The sequence below is a fragment of the Hirundo rustica genome, chromosome 8 (genome assembly GCF_015227805.2).
Source record: "Hirundo rustica isolate bHirRus1 chromosome 8, bHirRus1.pri.v3, whole genome shotgun sequence".
Classification (NCBI taxonomy): domain Eukaryota; kingdom Metazoa; phylum Chordata; class Aves; order Passeriformes; family Hirundinidae; genus Hirundo; species Hirundo rustica.
In genome coordinates, this window is record NC_053457.1 from 21,353,550 (window position 1) to 21,366,872 (window position 13,323).

Here is a 13,323-nt window from a genome sequence, read left to right on the forward strand (position 1 = left end):
GACAGTGGTTTATACTTACTATGGCGCATTGCCTTCAATCCCATAATTATTGATATTGGTTGCTGCCGTAATCCCACATATAATGAACGGAACTCCACCACTAATCAGGTAAAATCTGTTGAGAGATAATAACTGATATTTTAATTTGCCTGAATTGTAGTCAAAAATATTTCTTAAATGACTGTACCTTCTTGAAGTATTTTGGGAATAAAATATTGTTGAAATATTAAACAAGTCCTAATATCAGAAAAGCAAAGAATGAAGTATTGTCACAAGAAGAACTTTACTCTATGAAGCAAAGAGAAGAAAGCATAATATTTAGTATTTATATGGATCCACTTTTAACAAACACTTGATTTATAATTTCAGTAAATGTAGCTACTATTGAAGTAATATGAAAAACAAAGCATTGTCTAATAACAGAACCTAAATACTAAATAAAGTTATTCCCCTCACCTAGATATTAATATTTAATAGTTATTAAATATGCAAGCATTATAAATTAAAAATATTCGGCCAAGCACCTTTATTCACTTTAACATTCAAATGCTACAGTGGAAATTCAGTGAAATAACAGAAACTTATTCATATCTCCCACATGACAAAAAAAAAGTAAGCTCAGTTAGCCAAAGAGAAAAGGGGCACTCCACTTGGTAAAATGTTTTGGTTTATTTCTTCACAGGGAAAAATCTGGAGAAATAGAAGGATTTTGCATACACCTCACTTTTCTTCACTCGTTCAATACCCAGCCTTGCAAATGCATTAAAATGTGAGCGCTCCCAAGGCTTCTGCAAGATCTGAAAAGCGTTAGTCTTTCTGTAAAAACTTGTATTGTAAGACAGAAAGCACAGAGTTTCACACTACTTTAACTGGTTAAATGCCATTGAACTACTTGGATGCAGCAGTCATTACCATGTAGGATCATTGGGCTACCTTGGAGTCCCAGGAGATCTCACGGAACTTGGCATCCCTCATGCTTGTGTCCAAATCCAGCAAAATGAACCCATCATCACATTTTCCATTTATATAAGCAAAACACAAAGTTATGCCTGGAGCACAGCCCTTCCACTGCTGCGAGCTCGGAGGTGCAAAGCACCAGCCCCCATTCCTGCAGCTGGAGGGGACGATGCTCAGTGGCAAAAGGAAACTGCTCCACTGCACCCAGGAGCTCAGCTGGTTCTCTGAAATCCTGACTCATTTCCTGGCTTAACCAATGCTCCTCTGTCAGCAGACAAAATTAGTTTCTTTTCAAGCCACTCCTTTGGTGTGGAAAGAGTATGCAGGGATACAGACACTTCCCAGTCTCTGCTGCTATGCCCCTCAGGTCTAAGAGGAACCTGGTAACGTGTGGGACATAATCTGATCACAGTCTAGCCACTAGTTTTCTATAACGCATTATAAATACTAGGAAATTTCAGTCATTGCATGGTAGGATTTTTACAGAAACAGGGCAATGATAAGATTAAATAAATCAGCATTTAATTCCAGCCCAGAATAAGTGTCAGAATTCCTTAACCTCGTTTCCCACCCGCTTCCAAAGCAGAATTACAGGACAGGCCCCAGAAAATTTCATGTTAGCATTTACAATCTTTGTCCTAATGGTCTAAACTGTAAACATAACAGAGCAAATCATATTTTGCGCTAATCAGGAAGCCCTTCAGCTCTTATAAATTCAAAGTCACTGAGTATATATTTTTTCTTCAACTTGGCTTATTCTGAAGAGCTCAACAAATTCCAATGAACAAGCTGTTTTCCTACAAAATCCATTCATTCTCTGCAGTTTAATGATTGTAAATATCTTTTGATTTGAGCATGTTGAATAAGTCACCTCAATAGCTTATTATTATTTTTAACAAAGACATTTTCAATGGCATTTTTGAAATTCAGGAAATTACTAGGGTACAGCAATGAGGCATAGAAAAGTTAATCCTAATTTATCTAAGAAATATTAAGGAGCAGAAAAAATAGGAATACAGAAGCAAGTACAGGAAACTGCACTTCGAACTCATCTGAAGTGATTACACCATAGAATTTACCTAAAATGCAACCTATAATTTCATTTTTTTGCAGTGCCACCACTTTTTACAGATTGGATGCATACATATAAATCAATTCTTATCTAAAGTTTCAAACAAGCCAGCATTTGAGTGTTGAGAAAACCAACTTCACAGCTCACACTTCCAGCAGGCTGCTGAACACAACAGTAGCAACAGATCTGGAAGCACTTTAGCTACACAGTGCTGCAGAAATGTGGCACAATCCAGCCAAATTCCTGTTGTGGCTGAGGGCTAAGGGCAAGAAAATACATCCTAGAAATTACATGAGGTGAAGTCAAATGTTTCAGTGTACCTGAGGTGCAGTGTAGTGACATCCAGCACATCACACTGCCTGCCCTGTCTCACTGGGGGGTGGGAGAGGAAAGGAAAATAGCAAATAGAAAAGACAGTGTACAAACAATTCTTCATTGGTGGGTTCAGGATTCTTGAAGGGTGAAGAGAAATAAAAGCTGTTGAATAGAAGAAAAGTCAACAAGAGAGGAAATAGGATTGAAATAGACCAAACAGAAAACACAAAGATAGAGAAGTTAAATTAGTTGTAAGAGCAGAAGTGCATACTCTTGTCCATTGTGTGACCTCGTGGATACCTTAAACAATACAGAAAGAAATAAAACCATATTGCAAAGTCACCAAAGAAAAGACCTGGATCAAGAGGTTTCATATACATGTTAGCTGTGAAGAAGTACACTTTAAATCAATAAATTTAGACCAGACTTTTCAAATGTTACTTTTTATGCAATTATTAGTTGTTATCAATTTCTTCTTCATCCAGATGAGATAAGGCAAATAATTCTGAAGAAAAAGCTGCAGTAGAATTGACAGGGCATAAATAAAAAGTGACGAAAATGTAGATAATAAATAGCTATTTTTCATACTTCTAGAAAACCTTTTATCTAAGAGAATCAAAGGGTTCTTAACATTAATTAATTTAGCCTTACAGCCCCCTGTGTGGTCAATAAACAATACAGTTCCTGTTGTACAGATGAGAAAACAAGGTGAAATTAGGTGTTCAAGGCCATGCAGGAAAATCCTAAACTCCCATCCTACGTTTGCACGCAGGGCACCTCTCTGTTACTGCACATGAAGGGACTGGGCAAACCATGGCATCTAGGATTTTGTGTCCAAGCCCAAGAAACCCAGTTGGCCCTCTCTCAGTTCAAGCTGGAGCAAGATGAATAAAATGTTATCTGAACAATCCCCTGATCAGGGTGGTGCCTTCCCAGTACTCACTGAGCCTTGCCAACGCCTGACTCGTGGAGGAGCCTGTGTGTGCTATTCCCTGTGCAGCCCTAATACCAATATTCACTGCTAATTGGAACAGCACCACCTGGGCTTGTTCACAGAACAGGTTTTCCAGCCCAGTTAGAGCAGTCCAAGTATAAGGGCTGTAACTGGAGAGATGCTGGGTTCTGCTTCTTATGCTGCAGCAGCCAACTTTTGGTGTCTTTCAGCCATACAAGAGGAAAAGTAAGGGGGTGCTGATCCTGTCCAGTAATGCTTGTTCACAGAGGAAAGGAGTAATAAAGCTGTAGCAGAAGCGTGAATCTTGTAGACTGAGCAAATACATGCTTTTCAACCATCTTTGACCCACCCCAAGAATATTTTCTTATTTAAAAAAAAATTTTAAAAAAATCAATCTCTTTCCTATACTGTTTGCCTACTTTTCATTTACTATTTCCTCTTGGAGTTTTAAGGCAGAGTTCCTCTACCTTAGTGTTTTAAAGCTTTAAAGGTCTATATCCTTTGGTTCAGTAACCAGCTTTTGTCTTCCAATTATCTTTCCTACTTCTGAGTTAATTTTCTCATTTTTCTCATCACACTAGTGGGTTGTCTCCTCTTCAAAAAAGAACATGCAGCAACCCAGACCAACTTTCATCTGCTTGTGTTACTATTCTACCATTTAAGAACACAAACAAGTGATACTCAGGCTACCAGAACAGGAAGCCTGTATGCAGCAGGAAGAAGAGTGATGTGGCTGTTGTGATGAAGGCAGACAACACAGGGAGATTGGCTGTAGTCATGATAGCCATGCATGCAAATCTTTAAAGACTAGGAAATGCCGGGGAGAAAACTAATTTTTTTTTTTTTTTCCCAGCTAAAATTTTATCTTGACAAGCAGTTAACTTATATAATATTTTCAAATTGTTTTACAGGGAAAACTGCAAACTATCAGTGGGATGATTTAGGCCTTTGAAGCAACTGCCAAGCCGTTGCTTCAATAGCCCTTGGGAAGAGGTTTTCAAATTTGTACATTGTTGTTGCTGGCCACCCAGGGATGTCCTGATGATTCCTAGCAGGCTTTTGCATCAGCATACATTTATTTACTGAAGCTCATTCCATCACATCTTCACTAACGTTGTTATCCAAGCTAATTAGATTAAAACTAGCCTGGTAGACCTCAGCAGGATGTACTTGCACCTCTCAGCTGCAGTGCAGCAACACCTCCAGCCTGAAACCGGGGCTGTGCAGACACGAGCCAATGATGGGCAGTAGTCTGAAGGGCAGGAGTCACATTGCTGGAACATTGCAGGGAACCTCGAAGTTTCTGCTGCAGAGACTGCCTGAGAGACCAGCAAGTACAGTAACTTTTATTACGTGCACTGACACAAACACAACCCCCCAGCAGAGCAGCAGACGCTGCTGGAGGTGATGCCCCTCTGTTGACATCCTGCCTTTCTGTTTTCCAGCTTCCTTTCGGCAAGAACTCCTCTTGTAAGGCGAACTCTACCCAAAATACTGGGAGCTACATAGCCAATCTGATAGAAACAGGATAATGTCAGCAAGAATGACTGCAATAGCCTGCAGGCAGCATCCATTCTGTTAACTTAACATGCAGTGTATTCTGCTAAGTTTATTTTCATAAATGTTACTCAGTAAGTCAGCAAGTAAAAGGAGAGTTCTTGTGACAAATTTCTTGCTTGAGTGTCTGCTATTCTCTAGCCCCAGTTTTTTCCAGACTAAGAACCTTGACTCTGAATTTTTCCAGATAGGGACCAGACCTTGGCTTTATGGGTGCAATGCAAGACTGACTATAAGGGGTATTTTTCTGCAGAGGTTGGCAAAATGGCAATGTATCAGGAAGTGATTTAGAAGGCTTCAAATAGCCTTTACTGCAGATATTACTTGATTAAAATGTACATATATTTAACTTTATTCCTCTCTGCATGCACAAATCTAGAAAGGTACATATTAGATATATAAAGGCACCACTGAAGCCTTAATTTCTTTTCTGCCCATAGTACAAAAAAAAAATCAGTTGAGCTCTACTTACATTTATAATGTAAGTAGGCACAGTTCATACAGGAAGACTAGCCACTTGCAAAATAAACCTCTAAACAAAAGAAGTGTCACAGCAAGATGACTTTCCCTTTTCTTTTCCTTGAGCTGGGATTTGGTTTTAACATCTTTGTGAAAATAATTCATATAGAAAATGGTCATTAACTTCAGAGCTAACCAGATGCCACAGTTCAAGTACCCAGGAGGCAGGCATACAGATAAATAGCTGCTCTGTAGAAAGCTGAATTTTTGAGCCTGATTTTCAAATTATTCTTCCACAATTGTTCATGCATCACATCATTTTTGCTGGGAATTTTGATAAAATAAAAATAAGGCTTTTAGTAATTACAGGATTCTGAAAACATATTTTTCCTGTAAGGAAAAAACCCATTTTTAAATCCTATTCGTGTATGGTCTTGACTTACAAACACACTTAAAAATACCATGTTTGTATTTTTCAATGACCTTTTTGAAGAGAAATAACCTATGTTTCCTTCAGTGCTTTTCTCCTATCTGCAAAGGAGATCTAAATATGGAGAATACAGATTAAAAAAAAAAAAAAAAAAAGAAACAGAATCTACTAATAATGCTAAAAATAAACTCTACTTTTGCAAGTCAAGCTTTAAATGATAAATAACAGCAGAAGTAAGGGTTGTGTGAAAACCCTATTTATCACCTTTTATGTGCCAATATTGTTACTCTCTTTAACTGCCTGTTCACAGTCCATATTCTTTTTTGTTGTTTTCCATGAGACTTTTCACTCAGCACAGAAGAAACAAAGGTCACTGGACAGGTAATTATTAATTTATTTTACATATACCGCTTCTTTCTGGATCTTATTGCAACTTAAGAGCTTTGCAAATATTAATTAATTAATCAATCATCATAATTTCCTTGTGAGAACATGTATAATCTTTTCCATTTAGAGGCAGACACCAAACCACAGAAAGACGAATTAAAGAAATTGATTAAGAAAAGTCTCTGCAGAGTCGTTTGCTCAGCTTAAGATGTCTAGGCCTCTATTTGACAAAACTAGTCTGTTTTTTATGAAAATTGGCCATGAGAAAGCAGTTTAAATACTCTTCCTCATCTGTCCTTAAAGCGTCAGGGAACCTGGGCAATCAAGTGGGACAGCGTTAGTCAGTGTCAGAAGATGTGAAACCTCACCAATCAAACGGCTTCCGAGCCCTTTGTTTCACTCCTGTGAGCCCGCGGCCCTGGGTTCATCCTGAGCCGCTGCCCTCCCAGGCAATGGCTCAAGCACCGCCAGCCAGGCTCAGAGTTTAGGTCCTGCTGGTGATTTATATTCACCTTCCTAACACCCTTCATGGAGAGCGTGGCCATTGTGTCTTATCTGGAATTTTGACGATGAAAAGGAATTTACAGGCTGATAGTACAGTTGCAGTTTGCTTAACCAGGACCACTTGAGGGTGAGAGACGTGAGACAGTCTTGAGCCAGCAGAGGACAGAAAAATAAAAATGCATGCAACAAAAAGATAAAAAATTAATTCAGTAACTCCAAGAAATGTTCAGAGAAAATTTAGAAGAGAGAGAAAGGAGATTCATTTACATAGAGATAACTGTATTGTCTCTTGGTGAGCTAGACTAATGGAAGAGCTATTGTATCTAAGAAGCAAGAGACACCTTGACTTTTTTTCCCTGTTTTATTGGAGAATGCCTTGGGGGCTGTTGGTAATCACACAGAGATGATTCTTACAGTGTATTCCGTGAGGCAGTTTAGCTCTACTGACTTCTACTTCTGCTTTATTTAATGAACAAATAACTTAGGTAAAGTAGGAGTCCATCTTGAATGCACTTCTGAAGGAAAGAAATAAGTAAAATATTTAAGGATCATGCTGATGAGAAAGAAAATACATTTTATTAGTATTCCTTAAAGATTCAGTATTTGAAAAAGTTCAAAAATAGGATGCTTATAGAGAGAACACTGTTTATGGTAATGCTTGGAGAGAAATCATGGGAGGAGAAATAATACTCATGCTTTGAGTATTTTTTATTTACACAATCATTTTATCCCTAGAGAACACAACAGCCCTTTCAACTCTGCTTCCACAGTTAATTTCTAGCAGTAAAATGTCTGATACTCTTCTTTGGAGGTGCTCATTGCTACCTCATTTTTCCAGGCTTTTGACTACTCTGGCGTAGAGCTGTTAGCTGAAATCATTTTGCAGTTCCAGTCTACTGAATCAAACACAACTGCCTCAGCGAGCATTGCAGTACACCTCCAGAAAGTCAATTACCACCAGGATGTCCTTCTGCCTTTCAAAGGGGAGAAAAGAACCATTAACTATCAACCCTCATCGAGACAAGAAATTCTGATAGCAGCCTATATATTGTGACAATGGCATTTTATATAATATGTAAGTGAAATGAAAAGTAAAGCCCGTAAAGATAATAAGCACTGTACTCCTATATTGTCACGTATTTAATACTCAGATCACTTTATATTAGTATCAATGTCCTATGACTGTCAGTACCTTGCATTTTAAACAGAAAATATGGATTTCTTTGGTTTTACTTGAGCTAGTATTTCATTAAGGCTGCCAAAGGAACCAAATAAAACGGCTATCAGGAGGACATATATTTTAATTTGGTTTGACTGTGAAAGTCACTGACAAGGGGTTCTGGTCTATGACTAAATTTTTAAATCATATTTTTTAAAAGGAATTTATGTCAATCCTGTGTTTCACTATGGCAGTCACCAACATAACTTCCTGAATTCCCCTGCGTTTCACACATTGTTGAGTTTTTGACACTCACTTGCTTTTTAGGCAACTTTTTTTCTCAAAAAGCATGTTTTTTTTCTTCTGCAGTAATTTTTAAAAAGTTTAAGCAGACCATTCAAGTCCTTGTTTTGAAGTTCTGTAATTCTCAGATCACCTGAAAATAGAGTATTTTTAACTTTCAAAGAACAAGAACCTTTGAGAGTTGATTCAGAGGTCATTTATTCACTACTTGATGTATTTCTGAACTTAGGAATGAAGCATATTTGTTGTATTAAAAAAAAGATATTCTGAAGCATTAATTTTTATTATGAGCTGTACTGCCAAGTTAGAGCTAAATCATTTCAATTGCATGAGATTCACAGGTAACTTAGGAGTAATACTCTCAGTTTTATTTTCTGTTAAACTCTTTCACTGTACACACAGAGAATCATTCAGAAAATATTAATGACCAAGCAATCAATATCACGAAGATGGGGACTTTAATAGTAGACCCAGCTGCCTTGTCTTAGATTTGCTCAGCTGAGCATTGAAGACAGATGTGTGCAAACAGACAATGAAAAGAGAAAAGCGGAACTCCTGAGAAACAGCTCTAGAGAGATAATGCTAATTCTATTCTTCTAAATTCACATATTCTTTTCTTCTCTTTTCTCTCTTATGTAAGTTAATGATCTAATATGAAGGGCAAGATCTTTGCCCAAAGTACCAGAGGGAGCTAAAATTTTTTAGAAGAAAGTGAAAAAATAGGAGAAACACTTCAAAGACGTGCATTTCCAAAGAAACAACATTGTTAATTTACACATTTTTGGCAAGCTTTGTATCTTTTGATGCAAAATTAAGCCCCTGTTCCAGAGGGCAGGGGATAAAGAATCTTAGCTTCCTAAGCAGAACTTTTATGTGGGCATAGGAAAAACTGAAATCTGATTTCCTACAAATTTTACGTTTGTGTTTGGTGCCTAAAACGTTACAAGGCCCCTTTGAGATCTTTCCCACAGTTGTGCCATCTCTCTGTAACTCCAGCCCTCCCTGATGTCGAGGTATTTATCTTCGTTATTCACCTGCCCAGCCAGTCATGTGGATCCCAGAGAAGTTTAATGATCTCTATCGATCTCAGACCAACTACAACCGAGTTATCAGTCAGGAAAAATCTCAACGACAGACACATCCTTAAACAAACTGTTTCTTTAAGGAGATCAAAATATAAATAAGACTAAATTTCCGTTTTTCTATTACAGAAAATGTGAAAATGTGAATAATGGTTCAAAGCTTAGCAAACAGGAATCTTAAATTCAGTCTTAAAAAAAATCCTGCTTTTCTACATTAATACCACAATTTTTACTCTAGTTTATTGATTCCTGAATGATGAATGTTAGTGTTATTACTTACAGAGAGAATATAGTGGCGAGAAAGCTAAAAAGCGTATTTCTCTCTTCAGCTGGCTCTGAAATATTTCAAGCATCTTTTACAGCCTGTTTGATTGATATAAGCCATTAAAGTAATCAGTTTAGGAAATTTAATGTTGCCGCACAAAATCTGCCGTTTCTGCAAAAAAACCCCAAACTGTCTTTCTTCAATGAAAATGAAAATCATAGCTTCAGACATAATTGTATGTAAAACTGCTAAATGCATCAGCTGGTTTCTCTCACATAGCAGTGACTGGGTTGTTACTGTTTGAGTCCTCTCAGAAAGACTTTAAAATGATACATTACAGCCACCATGCTGTGGTGTAATATTTTTAATATTTTTAATATTTGATAGTCATATTTGATATGTACTTATAAAGTGTTTTCTTATGAAGTGTATAAAACAGTGGCAAATTTCAGTCCTCAAGGTTTTTTCAGCATATCCTATGCATATTCTTAAATGACACCTATACACCATACTCAAGACATGTTTAGACTGCATATAGAAAATACATGGAAGCATCTCTACTGGCTTTTAAATATTAACACTTCAAAGTATTAAAGCATTCTTACTGTTTCTGAGAATTTTATTAATAAGGTAATAAATGCCTCATCTTCAAAGTATTGTTAATGACTAGGTGCTACATCCCCAAATTTAAACATTTCGTGTTTCAAACTTCTGCAGTACAGTTTACAATTATGTGCTAATCACAATTTACTGTTACCTTCCATTTATTTAGGTAATTTGGTTTATTTTCAACTGCATGTATCTAAAATCTAATCACACGGCTATAGCAAGATGTATCCTCAGGCAAAGTGAGAGGACAAAGAGTCTTGTTTAAGACATGAAGAAACCACACACTAAATAAAAATAATATCATTTTGATTATTAAATCTTCCTGGTCTATGAGAAGTATTCAGTTGCAAACCCAGAGGGCCATTTAAAATTGAAAAGCATTTACGCAGAAGATCCATGGAAACCACAAAACCCTTTCTGTTGAATCTTTTCAGCTACCAAGCTTTCAGCTATCAAACCCATATTTTTAGAGAAGAGATCAAACAGTTTCCCAAAAGGAATTTTTTCACACATGAAAAGCATACATGCAGGTTTTGAATTCCTCTAAAGACCTCTATGGTAAAGGAAGGGACTCTGTTTTAATTTGGTTCGCATTTTAAAATACTTTGATTTTTTAATAGTTCTAGTATTTTTAGGGTCTGCCACATGAGTTGAGGAGGGAGCATCACTTAAAGTTAAGAAAAAGTAGTAGATATGATGCTCATTCACACTGATGCTGCTTTCAATCGTACAGAAAACCATCTGGAAACAGTCAGATAAAGCTGAGGCAAGGCACAATGTTAAAATCCTAAAATATAACCCCAGTGCTTTGACACATAGGTCCTGAAGACACTACATTTTTGCTTTATTTACCAAGACCGCGCAATGAAAAATTGCAAATAAACTATTACGTAAAAGGTGCCTGTATAAGTTAAACATGTTCCTTTTTCATTTTGGGTTGTTTTTATTTCTACCCTCATATTGTCTTAGATCACAATTACTTGCTGAGAAAAAAAATATCTCAGCACTTATATAGAGTAGCAGGAATGCTTCCCTCAACAATTAAATTGCAGTCCACAAAGACAGTGTCTGAAAATTTATGCACCAGAAATCAACAATGGGAAGCTGCAAAATATAGGTCAGGTAAAAAATTCAAAGTAGAAAGATAAAAAATTTCAATTTTTTCAACCAGAGTTTTTTCTGCATCTCTTATGTAATCACTCCTAAATACTGAGTTTATTTTCCTTTTCAAATTAAGACGACATAGCAAAAAAGTTGCCATCTTCCATGAATGATAATCCAGTTTTACAGCTGGCAACATTTGGAACATGCAACTATACTACATGCAACCACTACTTACGCCTTAAAGAACTAACACAAAAAGAAAAACAGTAGAAATCCTAAATCTATTAATTTGATTAACTGTGAATAACTCCTCTCCTCGACTTTTTTTGGTGGTATTCCAACATTTTTAAGCACATTTCATTACCTCCTGTCTTTTTTCCCTCAGGAATTCTTAGTAATGTCGGCTTTGTTTCCATGTATTTCAATTTGTAAGATTCCTGAATTCCTGAATTTTGATGGGATTGGGTGATTTTTTGTGATTTATTTCAGGCCTTACATTTCACGTTTGTGGTCCACCAAAATGAAAGTTAAAAGGATACAGAGCCATAACAGGAGGAAAAAGTCCTTGCAGACTTTCAGAACTGGACTAGGTGAGAACCTGAGCGCACTTTTAAGTTGGATCTGCTTTGAATGGAGAGTTAAACTAGATGACTTACAGATGTTTCTGCCAATCTTATTATTTTTATGACACTATGATTAACTTATTATTCATTGTTAACTTTTCAGTCTTATGAGGGTCCATCCATACCAGCTGTCAGTGCTGAGAGAAGGCTTCTTTAAACCGCTGCTCCTCTTGTACATATTAATATGTAAATTGAAACATATGCACTACTCAGAGCAGACTAATTCACAGGACAATATGAATAAGCTTGAAACTTCCTAAATTTTCAAATTTATTCTCAATATTTTTCAATATAAACATATTTAAAATATTTTCAAATCTCAAATATACTTCCAATATTAATTTTCAAATAAATGTCTCTAAAGTGTGAGTTCTTAAGAACAGTACAATGCATTATCAAAATATAACCAAGACAGGACACAGTCGAACTCAGAAAGAGATCCTGCTTCACATTCCATCAACAATGCCTACACCTGTGGCTGTAACCAGCCAAGAACAGTTGAAACCAAGGAGAAATTCATGCTATGCAAAAACCCCAATATTGTGTTTAATAGGTTGTGCACCCATTACTTATCTGAGTGCCTTATCCCCACTTGCTTTGATCAAACTCCATGTGAGATGCACACTTGCCTGATTTTGTACTCCACAACTGCATTCTTTTTCAGAAACCAATCTACCTTGTAAAGAACCTGTTTTAGAAGTTTCATCCCTAAAGTTTGCAAAAAACCAAAAAACAAATCAAAAAACAAAACAAAAAACAAACAACCCCCCCCACCCAAAAAAACCCCACAAAACAAAACAACAACAAAACAAACAAACAAACCAACCACCAAAAAACCACACCTGACTTTCTTGGGGGGGGGGGGGTGTGTATGTGTGTGTGTGTGCTTTTTTTTCTTTTTTTTCTTTAATGTGGTTTTTTTTTGTGGAGGAAATATTATATTAGGATTTATGCAATGTTATCCATTTCTACAACTTCAAATTTTTCATCTTGACAGATAGCAGGTAGGTAGCCAAGAACTTAAAAGACAGATAGCAGGTAGCCAAGAACTGAAAACTTAGCAAGAAGGTTTTATTAAAGTAACAAGAAGCTGGGAAGCAATAAAAAAATGCTGAAAATTACTGAAGTTATTTTTTAGATGGTTTTAAGACTTTTGGCTTCTTTCTGGAACACTGCCTCTTTCACAGTCCATAGGATGTAATTCAATTTGTTAATCTAGAGGCAGCAAAGAGTATCCTTTTTAAATATTAGAAAAAAACCTTATGGATTAACCTGCTATTAACCCATAGAAAGTTCTGTTCAATCAATGACTTGACTCCACAAAATCATGGAGATTTAGATTTATTGATAAAAATTCAGGTTGACATTTTGTCCTTAGTTCACCCTATTGAAAAGTAAGAAACAAAGGTACAATTGCATGAGTTCATGAATGTCAACCCTGATTTTTAACTTTAATGTTGAGGAGTTTTGCTGTTGTCGGTCTTTGTATTACTAAGCTGAGCTATGGGAAATCTTTTATGTATGATGATGGCATGAACATTT

The 13,323-nt window shown here is 36.5% G+C and overlaps 1 protein-coding gene across 3 annotated transcripts in view; it reads right to left on the minus strand.

Annotated features, from left to right (window-relative positions):
* Positions 1-13,323, minus strand: part of ADGRA1 (adhesion G protein-coupled receptor A1) — a 255,015-nt gene that overhangs the window by 7,712 nt on the left and 233,980 nt on the right. For all 3 annotated transcript variants that reach the window (XM_040071081.1, XM_040071080.2, XM_058421513.1), the window contains one exon: positions 20-115. In XM_040071081.1, coding sequence (XP_039927015.1) covers positions 20-115 — 96 coding nt within the window. The remainder of the gene's footprint in view (positions 1-19; positions 116-13,323) is intronic.